At 41.3% G+C, this 22,615-nt stretch overlaps 1 protein-coding gene across 1 annotated transcript in view; it reads left to right on the forward strand.

Moving 5' to 3' along the window:
• The first annotated feature begins 252 nt into the window (after positions 1-252).
• The window catches only part of mlsl (malate synthase-like), a 43,949-nt gene continuing 21,586 nt past the window's right edge, over positions 253-22,615 (forward strand). The window contains exons 1-7 of the mRNA XM_020534736.2: positions 253-354; positions 1,328-1,456; positions 12,261-12,479; positions 14,942-15,032; positions 17,200-17,276; positions 17,388-17,498; positions 21,927-21,986. Coding sequence (XP_020390325.1) covers positions 328-354; positions 1,328-1,456; positions 12,261-12,479; positions 14,942-15,032; positions 17,200-17,276; positions 17,388-17,498; positions 21,927-21,986 — 714 coding nt within the window. The 5' untranslated portion in view covers positions 253-327. The remainder of the gene's footprint in view (positions 355-1,327; positions 1,457-12,260; positions 12,480-14,941; positions 15,033-17,199; positions 17,277-17,387; positions 17,499-21,926; positions 21,987-22,615) is intronic.

The raw sequence follows: 22,615 nt of genomic DNA on the forward strand, positions 1-22,615 counted from the left end.
ATTTTTTTTTTCTAAAATTAGATATCAAAGAGCATTGTTTCCAATTCATGGTGATTGAAAATCTATCAGCAAATATAGTAATTTCATCCAAAATGATGATACAAAGCATTATATGAATAATGTGAATATCTGGTAAATTCACAGCAATTTCTTCCATTTTGTTTTTAGTTGAATTGTCATTGGCTGGAAACAAATTGAGGTCAGATGATACCATCAGAGATTGAAGGTCATTGGACTCAGTTTGTGAAATATATCAGATTAAACACAGAAAGTAAATGTAAACTCTGAATCAGCAATATTCACCTAGTTCCCACAAGAAAACTGATCATGGCAGCAACACTGCAACAAATTACTGTAAGTATGAAAAGCACTTTATTTTCACCAATTCAAATGAGTTAAGTCACAAGGTTTAAAGAATGGCAGAGTTGTAGTCACTAACTAAAACAAACAGAAGTTATCTATTTGATAGGCTGCTGTTTTTGATGGCTATGGATCTCTTTGTACCTTGTGCATTTGAAGTCTCGCACCAGTAAATGTTAGACTTTACACTTCCATATTATCCACTGTAGGTGGTAAAATGATTCTTTGGCATTTACCATATTCTAAAGTGATCTCTATCACCTGTGGGCTCCTATTACTGCTAGTAGAATATTGTTTTTACTGGAGATAAGATTTAAAACTAGTCCTGATTCAAACTAGAATTTTTGTCTGATCTGTCATTTTGTTTTAGAATAGAATCCCTACAGTGTGGAAGCAGGCCATTTGTCCACACCGACTGTCTGAAGGCTATCCCACCCAGACCTACTCCCCCCGCCCCTCATAACCCTGCATTCCCCATGTCAAATTGACCTTTCCTACACATCACTGGACACTGGGCAATTTAGCATGGCCAATCCACCTACCCTGCACATTTTTGGACTGTGAGAGGAAACCAGAGCACCCAGAGGAAACCCACACAGACACGGGGAGAATGTGCAAACTCCACACAGACAGTCACCTGAGGCTGGACTCAAACCCAGGCCCCTGCTGCTGTGACGCAGCAGTGCTAACCACTGAGCCACTTACCATTTGGTCAGATGGAGGATCAGATTCATTAATCATAGGTCAAACCATGAGTAATTTTTAAAAATGAAAATTATTGGATTGCGAGTTGTTTTAAAGTTATTTTTAAATAATGTTATTTCTAATGATACACTTGTAATTTAAAAACAATACACAGTACATGCTTGTGAAGTAAGACACTTGCTCTGTAAGAAAGATTGTTTTACTCCAAACATAATTTGCTTGAAAAACTTACACTAAATTGAGCGCACTTGTTCTGTTGCAGACGATAACTGGAGTGGAACTCGAGCCACCTCCTCCATCTTTGAAGGTAGAATTCCAAACCCTATTGACACCAGAAGCGATCCAATTCCTAGCAGAATTGGTCTCTACTTTTGATGCAGATGTTGATGAGGTACATTTATCAAGTGAGGTTGTGGTGGAGTTGGAATGGGGTGCCCACTGGGGTACAGGAATGTGTGAATACTTCAAATGATTGCTGGTGCATTGCCAAATACCAGATATTTTACTGTTAAGTTGCATTTTATTTTCCCTATAATAATGCTTTAACTATGACACTTTTAATTGAGGCAACAGACTTTAGATTCAAACATACTGGGTGGAGTTCTCCCAGCCCCCAAAGGACATGTGCGTTGAAAAATCAATTGGGTAAACATGGCAAGGTCTGAAAATTGAGACTCTGGATGTTTGGGAAAAAAAGTGCAATTTTGCACGCAGGTTGGAACAGTGAGACGAGAATCCTGCTAGTTAGCGGTGAGAGACCCTTTAGTATGCATTAACATTTAATCACTCCCTATTCTCTCCTCATTTATATGCTGTTTGCTGTCCTGTGACATGACAGGGTGAAACTCGACAGTGATAATTCAGACACGACAGTCAGTGTGGGTACTTGGCAACTCCAGCTTGCTTCTCCAGGGTTCTGCCTTGGTTCAGTAGATCTTAGGGTACGCTCTGTGGATAGCAATTACTTGCATTTCTCCCAACCCTGTCTATGGAGATTGGCATTGAACACAGCCTCATTACGTCATCATGGCACATCTCTGACTTATTTAGAATTTAGTTATTCACTTCAACACTGCACTTTGGAGCACCCCAACACCTTGTATTGTAATGAGCTGCTCAGCTCTTTTGCTCGCAGTGTCACACACCCATCTCATGCATCAGAGCAGGGTGCATCTCTCTTTGCTTGGTGTCTTAGCTCTCATGCAGTTCTCCCCTACTTCGATGCTCGCAGCACCACTGCCGTGCCTTGTTGTGCTTTGCTGCGTCATTCAGAACTTATTGGCTCACAATGCCCCTGTCTTCCCTTGCCTTTTAGGTCAGGCACAAAACCAGAAAAATTGTTCCGGTTGTCAGCAGTGATGAGTGAAGGAGAGGACGTGTTGTTGTATGGCACCACTTTATATTAGGCTCACACCTGCACTATGTGCCAGCAGCTTAAGTGGCAAAATGCTGCAAATGTCTACACCTCAAGGTTTAAGGGGAGTAGTCCTTAGTTAAATCAAAATTGACTGTCATCAGTCAGGGGTGTCCTGCCACAGTCAGTCAGTCAATTCCAGCATCTAATATCAGCTGAGGGCTTGGACGCAGTCAGTTGGCTGCTTGGAGTTGGACAGGGTCAGGGGCTGCATATCACTACAGTCCAGTGGGCAATGGTCAGTCCTGCAGGTTCCAGTGCATCCAGTCCAGGGATTTGTAGGGAGTTGCAGAGAGATCGGTCAAGGATCTAGCCACTCATCAGTCAAGCTGTCCTTCCGAGTCGGTAAGGAGAGTGGTCACAGTCAGTCCTGGGGTCTGTTCACTCTATGTCAAAACAGGTTATCAGGGCCAACACAGTTGTAGGGAAATTGAGGAAGCCAGCTATAGAGTTGGGATGCAACATGCTGGAATGCAGAGGGTCAATAATTGTGATGGAGACAGCTCAACATATAAGGGAGGGATGCTACAATGCTTTGGAGGACATGGGTTACTGAGGGAGAAGATACCATCAATGGTCACCAGTGGGGAATTATTGGGAGATGAAGATTTACATGAAAGAGTTGTGTGAGAACATGTAGAAACTCAGATCTGATGAGGTCAAGGAAGAAAGGAATGCAGATGTTTGGAGTGGGTCAGCCAGGTTACCAGACTGATCCTGCAACTCACTCTGCCAAGCATTTCCATTGTTTTCTCATTCAAATCCCAACTGCACAATGGAAACGAAAAATGCTGCTACCATACCTGGAGTGGGCAGAGTAAGAGCTTTTATTCACCTGAGGCTGTTTGCATTAATCAGAAACTTCCACAATGCAGGTCAAAGACATCTATAGTCATAGAGTCCTGCATTTGAAAAGCATGTAGTGATCAACCATGTGGGATGCAAATCCTGGCCAGATACTATCATCGCCATCCCCATGAAGCAGGATTGATCACAGGTAACCTTGAAAGTGTTACCAAGGGGCCACATTCACAAAGACAATCCAAGAAGTAACAAGCTACACAAGTATGTGGACATGATTTCCTCCCAACTTGAACTGTAAGTTTTTTTGCTAACAATACTAACAATACTACCTTTCTTTGGATAATGTGGGGTTGGAGTGAACAATGTGTTATTAAGTCTACCACACTTACAACCCCCTACTGAATTAATGTGACATGGCTTGAGCTGAATACACCTAAATAAGGATTACTATGTCAAAGGTCCATTCCTTGGTCTTCTTTGTTGGAATGTTCCGTGTCTCCCTGTGTGGAGGACTATACCAAACTGTATGTTTTGCAAGTGTTGAATGCTCACATTACCAAGGACTTGTTGTGGTTCTGATATTCTTCACATAGTTCATCAGAACTGTGACCAGTGGACCTAGCCACAGCAGGAGTTATTGTCACTCGTGTCCGTGATGAAACAACATTCAAAATTGAGATTGAACAGATGCACCAGCAAGCCCAGGACTAGCAACAACCTCCAGCAGATGCCAAACAGCCTCCACATGAAGAAGTTGCAGCTGAAGATCCCTTAGGATATGGAGGAGGCCCAGAGTCTATTGTCCTCAATGCTGTTTCTTCCAGGTGAGCAAGGCAAATTGGTGCTAAGGACTGAGATTGGTCCAAGACACTGTCTTGGAACGATGCTAACTGTTGTGGTGGGTACTGTAAGGTAAAGGAATGGGTAACCATCCTGTGCCAGTGAATGCCAAGGTGACAGCTGTGCAACATTTTTTGCATTTGGCTGCTTCCAAGGATCCACTGGGAACCTGCATAGGATCTTTCAATACATGGTGCTATAGACTGGACACATGTCACATTGAGAGCAACATATCACCAAGTAGCTGATTTCAGCAACGGAGAAAGGTTCCATTCCATCAATGTACAAGTCATTGAATCACCGGTACCAGACCTTAGAAGTCTACGCCACACACACTGGGAACTGTCATGATGCAGATATCAGTGATAACTGTCAGATTCGTGCTTTGTTTGAAGGGCCAGATGCCTTGTAAAAATGGTTACTGGGAGATAAGGGCTATCCTCTGTAACTGTGACAATTGCCTCAGTTGCACCACCCTGTCACTGAGGACAAATGTAGAACCATGCAGCCCATTCTTCCTCCAGGGTCATCGTGAAGATGACAATAAGCTTCCTAAACATGAGGTTCCAAGGCTTGCATCGGTCTGGGAGGTTTTACAGTACTGTCCAAACAGAGTGCACCATATACTGCTTGCATGGTGTACTCTGCACAGTTGAAGCAGGTAAAGAAGGGATGTGATGGATGCTGAAGAACTGAAAGAACGTCAACAGTCTTTCAAGAAGGAAGATGAAGCAATCGGGCAAGAGGAACATCGCTTTCACTATGTTAGAGTGTCATGTTGGGTGCAACATGGCCAAATAGAAATTAATTGACAACTACTTCCAATAGATCTGAATTGGGTGCAGTGATCATTCACTGACTGTAAATTTATTGCTGCTCGAAATGCTAGCAGCCCCTGTTCATTCTCAGAAGCAAACGCAACTTTTTTCGACTTTATTGAGCAGCAGCAAAAGGAAGCACTTTTAACAGTTTGAAGGCTTTCCAGCATGTGATGCTCCCATGCTGAATAATGGCAGGATATTATACTACACCAGAGGCATTAAGGAAAGAGTAGTACTCGTTTAGTCAGGGTTCTAACATGATATGTTGCAAAGGACAGCGTAGTTTCATTTTTCTACCTGTACTTACTATGACAGCTGATCAAATAGGTGATGATGTAAAGTAACAATATATTTATGAATGCAAGAGTTTATTTGCAACAAAGTGTCACCTGTGCCAACCTGTGCACCCTCAGAAGCCCTTCTTTATCATTTCCCTCCCACTACGTACACAGTGAAGTGGCTACTAATGATTAACCTGGTGTACGTCTGAGCTTTAAATATGGCACCAATGGTGAAAATCCCTGCAGGTGCTGGCAGCGATGAGTACTTCCACTGCTGGTGAACACAAGATACCGTGAGAGCGGCATACGGTACATACACAATGAGATGGGCAGTGGAGAATTGTGTGAGGCATGTCACTAGAGCTCACAGAGAGGACCCCTCAATGAAACTCATGCAAATTGACACTTTGCCAATTTTCAGCAAAATTCAGCCCTTTGGGTCTAAATTTCTGTAGGAGAATGCTTAAAATAGTCATTATCCTCTTCTTCATTTTTAGATAAATAACAAGTAACATCTATCCTTTGAAACTATTTTCAAAATCCCCTGCCAGGTAATTTTCTTGTAAATGTGATCAGTGGACACCTAGTAAATTTGACTCTGTCTACACTTCCCACTGTCTCGGAAAAGCAGCCAACATAATCAAAGACCCCTCCAATCTCGGTCATACTCTCTTCAATCGGGCAGTAGATACAAAAGTTTGAAAACACTTACTGACAGATTTAAGAACCTGGGGGGGGTGCAGAAAACATTTTCAAGGATGTTGCCAGGACCCGAAGATCTTGTGTTATTGAGAGAGGCTGAATAGGCTGGGGCTTTTATCGCTGGAGCATTGGAAGCTGAGGGGTGACCTTAGAGGTTTATAAAATCATGAGGGACATGGATAGGGTGAATAGCCAAGGTCTTTTTTCCTACAGTGGGAGAGTCCAAAACTAGAGGGCATAGGTTTAAGGTGAGAGGGGAAGGATTTAAAAAAGACCTGAGGGGTAACATTTTCATGCAGAGGGTGGTGTGTATATGGAATGAGCTGTCAGAGGAAGTGGTGGAGGCTGGTACAATTACAACATTTAAAAGGCATCTGGATGGGTATATGAATAGGAAGGGCTTAGAGGTAATGGGCCAAATGCTGGCAAATGGGACTAGGTCAGATTGGGATGCCTGGTCATCACGGATGAGTTGGCCTTAAAGGTCTGTTTCCATGCTGTATAATTCTATGACTCTAAGAACAGCTTCTTCCCCACTGTTGTCAGACTAATGAAAGGGCCCCTTACATATTAGAGTTGATCTTTCTCTGCACCTTGTCTGTAGCTGTAACACTATATTCTGTATTCTGTTCTATTACCCTGATGTACTTATGTAAGGTATGATTTGTCCAGTTAGCACGCAAAGCAATACTTTTCACTGTATCTCAGTACATATGACAATAATAAATCAATCAAATCAATCAATCCATAAATTTATTTTTAGTTCATATGTATTGTATCTGTAATATAATCTGAAAATCCTAAATGGAAATGCCATTATTTTCATAATTATACATTAACCATTCAGTAAACAAAATGGAACATGATAGCATAGGTTAATAAATTAACTTGCTGGAATGCTGTTGCAATGGGCAACAACTTTAATATATTGTGCATGGAACTTATTTATTTGTTTTATCTTGAAGAGCATTTATTTCCCCTTTTTTGCCTTTGGACGATAAACCTGAAAATGGAAGTTGGCCACTGCTATATAGTAAAAAGTACCAACAGAATTGAAGGTCAAATGGGATTAAGCAGTGTACATTTTAGTTACACTAGATTCTGTTACTTTTCAAAGCATTGAGATGGATACTTTACAAGACAGACTGGCTCCAGGAGACTTTGAATTAAAAGAAAGCAGCAGCTTTTTGGATTGGTTTTCTAAGTTTCACAGACCTGTTAAGGCACCCAAAACTGAGAAACTGAGAAACGTTTCTCCCTCCCTTCTCTCTGTGAGTGAAAAAGATGAAATCCTAGGGACTGCAAGAAGAAAAGTTTCTAAAAGAAGAACAGACCTCAGTCCACCAGAAATGAATATGTAATCGCTTGGGGTTTTTAAAGGGTATGCCTTAAGTGTCATGCCTCACTGAGCTAATATGCTGGTAATCAAGCCACTATTCCCAGAGTTGTCCCAAAAGTTAAAGATTTTATATAAAACTGCTGCAAAACTCCCCAATTTACCTATCTTTTAGAAGAACAAACCAGGCTTCTATACTGAACAGGAATTATTATTTGTTACAAATGAATATATTCTAGTGCAGGTAAACACTTATGAACTGTCAACATGACAGTTAAAACTCCCTATAAGCACATGCAGACACACAACAAAATTGTGTTATGGCTGGAGGGAAAAACTGAGAGGTACCTGTCCACACGGTTCATTGAGATGATCCTTTTTGCTTGCCTGGAATTGCCGCTTCTCGATCTTCCTTCTCCAAGTATTTCCACTTGCTTACAGGAAGCACAGAGTGGCTGGTTCACAACTTATAAAGTCTCTGACTCATTGTTCCAGAGCAACAACTTACAGCAACAGGTGAGGGTTAATAAACTGGCTTTCTTCAGGCTTTAGGTATTTTTTAGTGCAGACAGCATCTCTTATCTTCCACCTTCTGGCTATACTGTCATACTCACTGGCTCTCAGGCAGTTTGGGGGCCTTTGTCATTGACAGTAGCTGGTCACTAGTCCACAGACCAGTCAGCTCCTTTTTGCTGGCCAAATCTTATTTTGTATACTCCCCCTGGTGCCAGTTCATCAGCAACGTAACTTCCCCACTGGTTGAACAAACAGCAGTGTAAATGGCACTGACAGTAAGTGATAGCTTGCTTTTCAAAACTGCAGCAATTCATTTCATAGAAACATAGAAAATGTGGACAGGAGTAGACCATTCAACCTTTTGAATTTGCTCTACCATTCAATATGATCATGGCTGATCTTCTACTTCAATGTCATATTCCCACTTTCTTCCCATACCCCTTGATGCCTTTAATATCTAAACATTTACTGACCTCATCCTTGCATATATTCAGTAATTGGCCTGCACAGCCTTTTGTGGTGCTTGTGGTAAACTCCACAGGTTCACTACCCTCTGAATGAAGAAATATTTCCTCATCTCAGTCCTAAATGGCCTACCTCATGTCCTGAGATTGTGTCCCCTGGTTCTTGACTCCCAAACCAGGGAAAACATCCTACCTGCATCTAGGCTGTCCAGCCCTGTTAGAATTTTACGCGTTTCAATCAGATCCCCTCTCATTAACAATCCTTGGTTTTTAAAACATTCCTTTCCCACCTTAGTTCACAATCAAAAAATTCAGAATCATGAAAAGATATGGTTTTTACATAAGTTGAATAGTAGTAAATTAATAATCCATTTTTTGATATATGTTAAATGTTCATTTTCTTTGTTCTATGTAGGACATGTTATTGAATGGATTGTAAAACGGTTGTATGCTATGGGAGAATGATCACAAGCATATTGATAATAATTAATGCAATTTAGCATTAAATAATATTAGTTTTTTTTCACAAAACAGCTTAATTCCAAAGCATTATTTATTTCTAACAACAACAAAGCAACCTGAATTTGCATAGTGCCTTTAATACACTAAACCTTCCCAAAATTATTCACAGGAGATTTGGTATAATTGTTTTGTGGATGGGGATCCACAGGAAAATGTGCATTTGTGTGCAAGTACCTTTCTTTTCTTTACTGTTGTGCCTTATGAGGTGCCTCGCTTTCACAGTGTGACAGGACATTGAGAAGAGGGTTCCTCAAGTGACGGAAATGGAAGGGATATGCAGGCAGCGTATGCATGATTCAAATGCTCATTAGGCTGGTGTCAACTGTACAATATAAACATTTCAGCTCTGTGGAGTTGTGCAGAAGTGTAAACATTGTATATTCAGGACATGGACAATACGTATAAGATCGTATGAAGTGGTTGGCTGCCTGTTCTTGGTCACTTTGGATTTTACTTTTACGTCAGCCTCACTGTTGATGGCAAGGTGCTTGAAGAATAAAGTGGAAAATCAATGCACTATTTGGGGATTAAAACCTCTGAGGTTCTGAGTTTGAGTTTATACCAAAGTTCCTGAACCCGCAGGCAAATCTCATGCCTAGTTGTGAACATAATATCTTAGGAAGGTTACAAAAGGGTCACTAGGGAAATATCGAATATAGAAAACTGGTGCAAAATTCAATGGAAATGTAAGCATCAGATGTGGAAGAGAAATGGATTATAGTGTAGGAAACTCAATTTATGACCACGCTGCAAGAAGTTAAGATGGTGAGCCAAGTAACATAGTCAGGAATGGACAAAAACTGCACACATGTGTACAACATGATATGGAGTGTCTGAATTCCAATCAGGCATCAGGAATTAAAGTTTCTGTCCCACAGATGCTGCCAGATCTGTTGAGTTTCTCCTGCACTTTCTGTTTTTAAATGAGGAATGATGTGGAGGTGCCATGTTGGACTGGGGTGGATTAGGTCTGACATCGCACAACACTAGGTCATAGTCCAACAGGTTTATTTGAAATCACAAGCTTTTGGAGTGCTGCTCCTTCATCCTGACCTGCTGGAGGAGCAGTGATCTGAAAGCTTATGATTTCAAATGAACTTGTTGGACTATAACCCAGTGTCGTGTGCCTTCTGAATAAATCAGGAATGATAGTGTATTTGAAATTTAAACAATGGAGACTTCCACAGTGGCAAAATTGATAGTTGTATTGGGTAGTGTTATGCAGTCCACCGAGATCATATTGTCCTAGTTCCTCCTTCGTGCTGAGTTCAATGGGGTGGTCATAAGACGCTAAGATTAGAATCAATGAGGAGATTATCCAGGCAAAATTTCTGCCCCGACTTGCTACCCAAAAAAAAGACCTATTTTAAAATCAGAAAATACTGGAGAATCTCAGCAGATCTAACACGTGTGTGAAGTTATTTCAGATTTCCAGCATTTGAAGTATTTTGCTTCCATTTTAAGGCATCCTGTTTTGAGGCCATAGTCAAGCCTGCAATGCACACATTCAGTCAGCAAATCAATGTAAAAAAAAAGGTATGTAGTAAGAAAAAGCTTGTTAGTTTATCTGGGCTTCTCTTTCTAAAACTGTGTTATTGAATATGGAATTGATGCTGTGTATATGTACTGTAATGGCTGCTACTTTTTTAAAGGTATACGATTTGTCATGTAGTGGGAAAACATATAGGTTAATTCAATATATTGCATTATTACTTTTTAAATCTTGAGTGTTTTTTGTTTCTCTTCCTACCTTTACAATTAATGCAGCTTGTAAGGAACATGTAACCACTCTTACTGATCTATACCTGCTATTACTTGTTGCAATGTAACAGTACCAATATGACTAGCCATCTGAGTTCTTCCTTTTGGCAAATTGTCACTTCCTAATGTTGGCACAGTTCACATTTATTCTGTACTTTGTAGAGTATTGTTGGGTCATGTCCACATCCTGCTACTTGGTGATGCAATACACGGGAGGTCAGGCATAACTCTGCCATGGCAAAATAAGGTCACTTTCAATGCTGGAGCAAGACTTACAGTAGGGAGGAAAGAGGGGGAAAGATTTCCAGTTTCATGTGGTAAACTAAAACTAGAAGTACAAATGAAAGCTGTACATGAGTGATATATTGAATACCGCCATGCTGTACAAAACATTAGCTGGACTTTACACTGCCTCTGCCTGGTTCATTTTCAATTGGTGGGTGTGTAGATGCCCAGCCTACAAACCCATCCTCCCACCACCCCTGAGATCACCTCATGACACAGTTGTATAAAAGCCAACTGACCCTAAAAATATGCTGCCCAATGGCATAGTACAGATGGCATGGAGAGGCAGCCCATTTAAAAAAAAATGTTTAAATGGGCAGGGCACGGGGGAGGGGGTTCCTATCTTTGCATCCGATGCAATCTCCAAACATTGTACCCCTCCTTCCTTTCCACCTGCTCACTGTTTAGAGCTCACCATCCCCCCTTCACTACCCTCCCTTCCCTATCTTGGCCAAACCCTCCCTGTCCAATACCCTACTTAAATACAATTGCCGTTGGGAAGGTGTTGGCGAGCTGCCTTGTTGAATCATTGTAGTCCAATTTGTATAGGTAGACCCATATGCCTTTGGGGAGGGAGTTCCAGGATTTTGACCCAGCAGTGCTGCAGAAACAGTGATATATTTCCATGTCAGGATGGTGAGTGGCTTGGATAGGAACTTGTAGTTGGTGGAGTTCCCATTTATCTGCTGCCTTTGTCCTTCTAGACAGTTATTTTCATGGCTTTGGAAGGTGCTATCTAAGGTGTTTTGATGAATTTCTGAATCTTCTAGATGACACATATTGCTGTACTGAGCATTGGTGGAAGGAGTGAGTATTTGTGGATATGGTGGATATGATCAGCAGACAACTTTGTCATAGATGATGTCAAGCTTCTTGAGTGTTGTTGGAGCTGCACCCATTCCAGGCAAGTGGAGAACATTCCATCACACTCCTATTTGTGGCTTGTAGGTGCTGGTCAGGCTTTGGGGAGAAAAGAGGTGAGTTACTCCCTGTGGGATTCTTGGCCTCTGACCTATTGTTGTAGACACAGTATTTATATGGCTAGTCCAGTTCAGTTCTTGGTCAATGTAATCTTGATAATGGGGGATTAAGTGATGGCGATGCCACTGAAAGTTAAGGGGTAATGATTTGATTCTGTCTTGTTAGATGTAGTCATTGCTTGGCATTTGGGTGTTGTGAATGTTACTTACTACTTTTCAGCCCAAGCCTGGATGTTGACCAGGTCTTACTGCATTTGGACATGGACTGTTTCAGTTTCTAAGGAATTATCCACTCTGTCTCCCACTTCCTGGGATGTGACAATGATCTGGGGTTTTCTGTAAGTATATTGTAAAGCAGTATCCCACCACAATGGTCCAGTCAGCAGAAAAATGAACAAGTGAAATTACCCTGAAATCAATCATGTGGCATTGCTTATCTTGTATTCATTGAGCACTCTATATTGTGCAGATACTACGGTTGAGAATCAATACGAAGCTGGAACTGGATCGTCGTGGTGGACTTCCTGAGTTTTTGCCCCATACCTCACACATCCGAAAGGATGAATCCTGGAGAGTTGAGCCAGTCCCTCGGAGGTTGCAGAACAGGCACATTGATCTTGGTGATGTGTCTCCAGCCAACACTGAACATTTCACCAAAGCCTTATGTTCCAATGCACAGGGCATTCAGGTAAGATCTCTTACTGTTAGTTGTGTTATCATAAAGGATGAGAAAATAGTGCATCAAACTTGTAAGATTGTTGATGAGTGAATTTTAGACAGTTGTTATGGGAAGAGAACATTTTTCCACGTGAATGAACATTGCCCTGTGTTACTTTATAAGACAGAACATGAATGTTTGCCTTCCTCATTCTACTGTTTCAGCTGTGTCGAATCAAAGATCTTGAAATTTAAAACTTAATTCTGCTCAATATGCTTTAAATTAGATGAAAAAGTGTAAAACAGAAAGCTGTTATGGAAGAGGGAATGCAGAAGGGATGTGAGGATCAATCGTAACTTATATTAGTGTAAATTTTTGGCCAAAGAGTCAACAGCTCTAGAGAACTCTACTTCTCAGAATATCCCAGTTTTCTGAATCAAGGAGAAAGCATGCTCATAACCACACAAGGTGTAAAATAGAGAATAGAGTAAAAAACCAGTTAAACTAAGCTAAATGCTTTTCATTTTAATTATTTAACAACAAGAAAATCAGGAAATGTAACTTCCCCTTTGCAATAACTCATGAAGAAACTCCTAATTAAAACTTATAGCACTTGTGAATTACAACAATTCCTCGATGTAGCTTTAATCCTTTTATGCTTCCTTTGATGTAATGTTCTAATGAAAAGTTATTTGGACTTTCGTTTAAGTCTTGAAGTGACTAAGTTTCAATTTCATCAAATCCTTTCCATTCACGAAGTAGTCAGTTCAAGCCCGAACACTCAAACTCAACATCGAGTAAGATGCACCATTTGTCACATGGGCTTCTCGATATTCAGACTGTTTGATATATATTTTGAGCAGTTTTGGCCCTGTTTCTAAGGAAAGATAGGCTGGCATTGGAGGGGGTCCAGAAGAGGTTTACAAGAATGATCCCAGAGAAGAAGGGCTTGTCATTTGTGGAGCAGTTGAGGATTCTGGGTGTGTATTTGATGAAGTTTAGTAGGATAAAGGGGAATCTGATTGAAACTTACTGAATATTGAGAGGCTTGGTTAGAGTGGACATGGAAAGATGTTTCTATTAGTAGGAGAGACTAGGATCCAAGGGCACAGCCTCAGAGTGCAGGGATTACCCTTTGGAACCGAGATCAGGAGGAATTTCTTCAGCCAGAGGGTGGTTAATCTGTGGAACTCATCGCCACAGAGGGTTGTGGAGGCCAAGTAATTGAGTGTGTTTAAATGAGAGAGAGATAGATTCTTGATTAGTATTGGGATCAAAGGTTACAAAGAGAAAACAGGAGAATGGGATTGAGAAACATATCAGCCAGGATTGAATGGTGGAGCAGACTTGATGGGCTGAATGGCCTAATTCTGCTCCTAGATCTTATGGTCTTAAATACTTTATCTAGACAGAAGTTGTTGTGGGCAGTGCTATGTCATGTCTTCATAAAGCTGCTTTGTGAATGCCATTTGTATAAGGAAAAGTTGGAAAGGTTCCTTTGTTAAACTTTCAATCTAACAGCATTTAAAATTATGGACCCATGGGCTGAGTGATAATCCTGGAGTCATACCAATAAGTTACTGTGTAAAATAGTATAAGAAAATGCTGAAAATACTCAGGTCAAATATCGTCCACTGAGAGAGAAACTGAGTTAATATTTTCGGTCAATGCTTTTTCCTCAGAACTCTGGCTCATGGCGAGTTTGTAAATCTGTATGGTAGTTCATAGACCATTAGTAGGGACACCCCCCAGCACCCACAGAGAAGCATGTAGAAGGAGAGGTTTAAGGGAGTGAATTCCAGAGCTAGGAATGCATGCAGTGAAAGCCCATAAGCTTGTATTCCAGCTGTGGCTCACAGCAGGAAAACATTAAAGGCACACGATCAAACCTCAAGATATACTCTGGAAACTTAATACCTTTTTCCCAGGAAGAGGGAGGTGGAGTGTAAGCACAGGCATGTTGTGTTATAGAAACTTACCCTTGAGCGGCTGAGAACCGGAGTGGAGCGGGGTTGGTTGTTGGACTGGGTTCTGGTGCGGGTGGTCAATGGCTTATGAGGCTGGTCAGACCACATGTGGAAACCCCTGCACTGAGCTACTGCAATGTAATGTTTATCTGTAGTTTGTTTATCTGACTGTAATGTTTATCCTTTAACTATGTCTTATTTCTAACTTATACAATGAATCACTGTAAGGTAATGCAACTTTTCTTTTTATTCCTCTTTTTGTATCTAAGATTTGTACCAAGGTACTGTGTACCTAAGATGGTGCAATGACAGCTGACATTGTAAACTTTTTACTGCACTCCTGTGCTTCTATACTTGAGTACACATAACAATAAAGGATATTCTATTCTATATACACACAATTTTTATGTTAAGATTTAAGTTGGATTGTGGTGAGAATTGCCTAAGTAAACCTAGTTATCTTCATTCTTTACTGTTGATTAAAAGCTGTAGAAATGGTTATTCTATTTTGATTTGTGTTTACAGACAGATTTTGATGATGGTCACTGTCCAACCTACTTTAATCAAATCCAAGGTCTTTTCAATGTGTACAAGGCAGTTCACAATCAGATTGCAGGTAAGAATCCTTTTCCGATTCTGGGTGTTTTGCGTGTCTATTTTCTCTCTCAGTGGCCTGATAACAGCTTTATTAAACAAATGGAACTCTTACAGACCTTAAATCTTCTTGTTCGTGCTTTTGAAGTGTGTTGGATATGTGATTGGAGGTGGGGGGGTGGGTGGTGGTGTTATTTGCCCCATTCATGAAGTGTTTTTAGATGAAGTGGAGTTTGTGTTACACAGCCATACTCATTTAGAATAGATAAAATAAATGGAGACTTGATGGCTGAAACAGTTGAGCAGATTTATTTCCAAAATGCAAGAACATAAGGACATAAGGCATAGTTATCACTGGCTCCCTTCTAGCATTGAAAACAGTGCCTTATAACCTTAAACTCTTCCACTCATTGAACAATTCCACAAGGGATATGTATCTGTCAGATGTTCATGAACGTGTGTCAGAATTAGCTCCATAGCTTGCTTTTAAGACCATAAGATAGATATAGGAGCAGAATTGGGCCATTTGACCCATCGACTCTAAAGGAAAACAAAATGTTTTGCCAAACAAAAGTTCTGATAGAGTAATACTTTGTAGCTTTAGGATGTGCTGTGGACATTTTCTATTTACCGAAAGTATTAAACAATAGTAAAATATGCCCACACAGTTCATAATGATTAACTGAATGCTAGGATCTGTTTTTCAATATTGATTTATTGACTGCAAAGTGTTGGATTAGGTATTTTAAATCCACATTCATAGAATCCTTACAGTGTGGAAACAGGCCCTTTGACCCAACAAGTCCACACCAATCCTCACAGCATCCAATCCAGACCCATCCCCCTATAACCCACCTAATCTACACATCCCTGAACACTACGGGCAACTTAGCCTGGCCAATCCACCTAGCCTGCACATCTTTGGACAGTGGGAGGAAACCGGTGCACCCGGAGGAAACCCACGCAGACACGGGGAGAATGTGCAAACTCCACACAGACAATCACCTGAGGGTGGAATCAAACCTGGGTCCCTGGCGCTGTGAGGCAGCAGTGCTAACCACTGAGCCACTGTGTGGCCCCAAAACATTAGCTGGATCTCTGGATCAGTCATCTAGTGATAATGCCACTACACCATCACCTCCCATTCCTGAGGACAAAGATGGTAATCCCTTTGAAATAAAATGACCCATACACCTGTTTCAAAGATTACAGTTGTTTTATTAATTTTATATTGCAAAATGTGATTATCTCAGTTTTTAACATTTAATTGTGACTTATGTGCCAAGTCCAACCTGTTACTGAACTGGTCATTTTCATTGGTTGTCATTAATATTTTACACGTGCATAATTTCTTTCAGTGAAGTTTTATCGTCTTCATATTTATGAATAAACTTTGACAAGTTCAGTTTTAGATGTAATGAGATATTTGAAATTAATATTTGGCCTTGATAGTTAAAATATACAAGACAGCTTTATTTCAAATATTAGAGTGTGATTCCTACTGGGCATGAGTATTGTGACTGCAAAGGCTGAACTGGGTTGTTTGTCTTGCTGGAGAATGGGACGCTGGGTATTATATCATGGGGCTCAGAATATACTCAGAGACTGATTCCTGCCTGCAGCTGACAGAAGTGGCATTACTGTCACTAGGCTGCCTGGTACACACACAGATTTGGTTGTTGGCAAGGAAATGAACTGTTGGAGTTGTGGTGGTTTTTGAGGAAGTGGGGTATGGAGGAAGAAAGGGGATCGGAGTTGGGGATTAGTATTGGATAGGAAGTCTGTGCCTGAAACAGGCAACTTAAAATGTTGGGAGTGGGAAAGTGGCAGGACCCTTCCCCTCTCAGCATATGCACACTGGTTGGAATCAATACCAGCCTTTAAGGATTTATTAATTGGCAGAGATTTTTGATAAGTCTTAATAAAATAGAAAATATAATCAAAGGTCTTACAATTTTAGTGAAGAGAATTTCAGAAACAGGGTTAACATTTTACAATGGAGTACAAGTAAGAAATGTAGTAATTTCTGAGCAATAGTTGTGAGTTTTATCACATCATTCATTTGGAAAAATTGTTGGGATTCAATGTCCTTCTGTTGATGAAAAATGTGATCATTTCCAAGTGTGAATTCCAGAAAGACAGAATTTAACGATTGTGGCATGGTGATAACAGTTCAATTATATGTTTAGATGTACCACCTATTTCAAAGGCACCCATTCTAATGCTGAGGCCTAGAGCGTGGAACATGGTTGAACACAACATGCTGGTATGCCATCTTCAATTTGTTGCTTGGCATGTAATCATTTTGAGACCGTCTGTTATTGTTTGTGGCTGTTCTATATTTACATGTGAATTATGCATTGATTACAATCCACAGGTCAACGGAAAGGAGGTGCCTGGCCCACTGTTTGACTTTGGATTATTGATGTACCACAATGGGCAAATTTTATTCGAAAATGAATGTGGTCCTTTCTTTTATCTGTCAAAGGTATCCTGCTATTTTTGCTGTTAACGTTCATTCTTCTGTCGTAATTCTTTTTATTGTTGTTGTCTGCTGACCTTGCCCCCTTAATAGTAGCAGTAAGTCATATCTGACCACCAAGCTACTTGCATTGCGATACACATGATGTAATGTTGTTGTCTTTTTGATAAAGAAATGTTGCCTTACTCAAATATTCAGCATATTTAGATTATACTTTGCCAAGAGTAATGACAAATAGATGATGTTGTTTAAAGTGGATAGATATCAGCTAATGCTGTTGAAGTTACAAGATGCCAAGCAAGAAAGAGGTAACTTATAGTGTGCTCCTGCTGGCATCATTAAGATCAGATACTAGCACAGGATTGAAACTTGAATCTTCTTAACATGTATGGCCCATATTGGGTGGTGGCACAATGAACTATCTGGGGTGCTTTCAAGTTTATTTTCATGAAACACAAAGGTATTTGTCACATGTGATAGACAGTGTTAGTGTTAGCTTCTGATTCTTAATATAGGAGATAAATGTCACAAATGTTCTCAGTTACAGATTGAGGATGAGCCCATTTAAAAACAAAGAATCTGCACCAAGATAGCCACTTGTTGCTTGGATCATATACTTCTCAGATATACAAAGCTGTTAAATGGAGGCTCTGTCTGGTGTTCAGACAGATGTCACAAAACGCTAGCATGCTTCAAGAACAGGTTGCTCTTCCAGGGTCTTGGTCAATATTTATCTCTCGACTAACATTATAAATACAGATTACCTAGTCATAACTGTTTGTGGGATCTTCTTCATTCCAATTAGTTGCCATGTTTCTTAATATTATAGTAGTTCAAAATTTGTTCTTCAGCTATGAAAGTGCTACCTGGGTTCATGAAAGGCACCAAACCATTACTAAATCTTTCTTTCTGTTTCAATGCTGGAACTGAAAAACTCTGGGCCAGATTTGACTGAAAAACTAATTGTGCCTAAATGATAAAAACTTTCACTAATGTGCAAGTCTGCGAGGAACTCATTACAAGAAAGAGTTACCATATCAGTTGAGAATCACTACATGTTTCTGGTTGAATTGTGCTACTCTGTGCTGTCAGCTTCATGAAAGTGGCACCCCACATTTAACCTATCTGCGATTTTCATGAAGTTGCGATGTTAGCCCATTAACTGAAGATGTTATGTCTTGAAATTAACAGAACGATGACTCATTTAACAACATGATGATTGTTAAAGAGTGCGATCAACTTCTGTGGTCAAAAATGTGTGAGTGGCCACGTTGGACATTAACAGATCTATGACAGTGGGCAGTGAAGAGGTTATAGCTGCTGATTGTCTGCCCTTCCTTCTGCAGCTACGTTCATGCCTGGATTTCCTTGGAGAGGCAGCATGTGGTGTCCACCAATATTCTCGATGTCTTTCGAGAAAGGTTGGCACTGCAGGGGTTGGAGTGCTTAACCTCCCCTTCCAACTCCATTTTGATTTAGCCCCCTCCCTCCCTCCCTCCCAACCTCTTCCTCACCTTTTATGGTCTACATTGCTTTTAACAAGCTTTGCATATAAATGAATCAATAGGAAAGCATGAGTGATTTACTGGTTTTACAGGTGGTGATTAATAAATGAAAAATACCATGGCCCATTGTCACATCTTTAAGTAGATGCTGTTTCAGTTTCAGTAATGGGAAGGCAATGGCCTAGTGGTATTAACACTAGACTATTAATCCAGAAATTCGCATAATGTACTGGAGACCCAAGTTCAAATCCCACCCGATTTGAATTCAACACAAAATATCTGGAATTAAGAATCTAGTGATGACCGTTGTCAATTGTTGGAAAAACTGATCTTGTTCACTCATGTCCTTAAGGGAAACAACTCTGCCATTCCTACCTGGTCTGGCTTACACGTGACTCCAGACCCACAGCAATGTGGTTGACTGTCAACTGCCCTCTGAATTGACCTAGCAAGCTTCTCAGTTGTATCAATCACTACACAATCTCAACAAAGAAATGAAACCAGATGGACCACCATTGACCCAGGTACTGGCAAAAATGGCCCTGTCCACCCTGCAAAATTCTCCTTTCTAAAATCTCATGCCAATATTGGGAAAACTGTCTCACAGACTAGTCGAGCAACAGCCTGACATAGTCATACTCATGGAATCATACCTTACAGACAATGTCCCAGACACCACCATCACCATCCCTGGATATGTCCTGTTCTGCTGGCGGTACAGACCCAGCAGAGGTGATGGCCATATAGGAGTTGTCCTGTGGGTCCTCAACATTGATTTTGGACCCCATGAAGTCTCATGACTTCAGGTTAAACATGGACAAGGAAACCTTCTACTGATTACTAAGCATCATCCTCCTTCAGCTGATGAATCAATACTCCTCCATGTTGACAACACTTCAAGGTTGCACTGAGGGTAGCAAGGGCACAGAATGTACTCTGGGTGGTGGATTTCAATGTCCACTCACACCACCACTGACGCTCATTAGCAGCACTGTGTACTATCTACAAGATGCACAGCAGAAATTCACCAAAGATCCTCAGACTTTCAACCACATGACCATTTCCATCTAGAAGGACAAGGCCAGCAGATACGTGGGAACACCACCACCTCCAAGTTCCCCTCCAAGTCACTCACCATCCTAACGTGGAAATATATCGCTGTTCCTTCACTGTCACTGGGTCAAAATACTGGAATTCCCTCCCTAATGGTATTGTAGGTCAACCCAAAGCATGTAGACTGCAGCGGTTCAAGAAGACAGCTCACCACCACCTTCTCAAGGGCAAGTAGTGATGGGCAATGAATGCTAACCAGCCAGCAATGCCCACATCCCACAAACAAGTAAAAAAAACAGAGTGGCTCAGCAGCAGTACTACTGATCAAGCTGGGTGGGTCCTAAAGGACATAACTGCTGGACTGGGTCTGCGGCAGGTGGTGAGGGAGCCAACAAGAGGGAAAAACATACTTGACCTCATCCTTACCAATCTGCCAGCTGCAGATGCATCTGTCCATGACAGTATCAGTAAGAGCGACCACTGCACAGTCATTGTGGGGACAAAGTCCTGCCTTCACTTTGAGAATGCTGTCTATTGTATTGTATGTCACTGTTCCTGTGCTAAATGGGACAGGCTTTGAACAGGTCTAGCAACTCAAGGCTGAGCATCCATAAGGCACTATGGGCCATCAGCAGCAGAATTGTATTCCAGCACAATCTGCGATCCTATGGCCAGGCATATCTCCCACTCAACCATTACCATCAAGCCAGGGGATCTGGTTCAGTGGAGAGTGGAAGAGGGCATGCCAGGAGCAGCACCAGGCATACCAACAAATTAGATATCAGTCTGGTGAAGCTACCAAACAGGATTACTTGCATGCCAAACAGCATAAGCAAGTGATAGACCGAGTTGAATGATCCCAAAACTAATGGATCAGATGGAAGCTCTGCAGTCCTGCCATGTCCAGTCGGGAATGGTGATGGACAATTAAACAACTCAGTGGAGGAGGTGGCTCTACAAATATCCCCATCCTCAATGATTGAAGAGCCTAACATACCAGTGCAAAAGATAAGGCTGAAGCATTTGCAGCAGTCTTCAGCCAGAAGTGCCAAGTGGATGATCCATCTCAGACTCCTCCAGTGATCCCAAGCATCACCGATACCAGTCTTCAGCCAATCTGATCACGCCATGTAATATGAAGAAATGGTTGGAAGCACTGGATACTGCAAAGGTTATGGGCCCTGACAACATTCTGGCAATAGTACTCAAGATTTGTGTTCCAGAACATACTGACCTTCCTAACCATGCTGTTCTAGAATAATTACGATGGCATCTACCCTAACAATGTGGGAAAATTGCCCGGGTATATCCTGTACATGAAAAGCAGGACAAATCCAACCTGGCCAGTTACTGTCCCATCAGTCTACTCTCGATCATTAGTGAAGTGATGGAAGTTGTCATCAATAGTGCTGGGCCAATTTCCCAGCAAATTAAGATGGAAATTCTAACCAGCCTGCTTTGTCATCAACATGTGTCTAATGCTGCTTGGGAGTCATGAAAACTGAACCTTTCCTTCCTTTAATCTTCCGGATATGAAAATGTTGCAGGGATGGGCAGACGTGACAGGCCTACGTTTCCAAAGTCAGAGTGAATCTGACCCATGTTTCCTGAGCCCAACCCAAAAACTCTAGCTCAATAAGTCTTTCTTTGTTGCCAAATACGTGAAATCACAAAATTTAACTTTTTGGTTGTAAAGACCATTTGAAGGGCGTGTGGATTGGGGATAGGGGGCTGCACTTTTTGCATCTTGATTTTCTGAGCTGCACTTCCAGTGAGCATCAGTATGAGCTCTTTAATGTTTCAACTAACGATAAAAAGTGTAAATTAAGTGTTCTCAAATTTACCAATATATTTACAGGGTTTTGTCATATTGCAGGTTGAAAGCCATTTGGAGGCCAAATTGTGGAACAATATATTTGTTTGGGTTCAAAAGAAGGTAAGTTTGTATGAGGACAAGTGATAAATAGCATTCCTCTTCCAGTTACAACACAGTGTGGAGCTGGAGGAACACAGCAGGCCAGGTAGCTTCAGAGGAGCAGGAAAGTTGACATTTCCGGTTGGGACCATTTTCTGAAGAAGGGTCCTGACCCAAAATGTCAATTTTCCTGCTCCTCTGATGTTGCCTGGTCTGCTGTGTTCCTCCAGCTCCACATTGTGTTATCTCAGACTCCAGCATCTGCAGTTCTTGCTATCGCTTCCTCATCCAGTTAGCTTCCTAATGCATGGTTGCTAGTTGGCCACAGTACGCTATGCTCCACAGGGATAGAGGGCGGAGGTGGGTGCATCCGACACATCCAGGTCTGTCTCCAGTACCCCGTGCAAATAAAAAACATAAAATTCACCGCATGGTTTAGAATTCCAGAGAGGATTCGGGATACATAAAGTGTGTACACTCAGCTCACACAGTAGCTAACAATTCACAACTTGGTTACCTCAAGGGCACCTTGCTCCTGTCAGGGCACAGAAACCCTGATGGAGGTCATAGAGGAGGCCAGCAGCCGCAGGACCATCTGAAGGACCTCATTGCAGACCCTTAAAAAGCTGATTAACCTTTTACATCTGCTA

This window comes from Rhincodon typus, chromosome 1 (genome assembly GCF_021869965.1).
Source record: "Rhincodon typus isolate 14 chromosome 1, sRhiTyp1.1, whole genome shotgun sequence".
NCBI lineage: Eukaryota > Metazoa > Chordata > Chondrichthyes > Orectolobiformes > Rhincodontidae > Rhincodon > Rhincodon typus.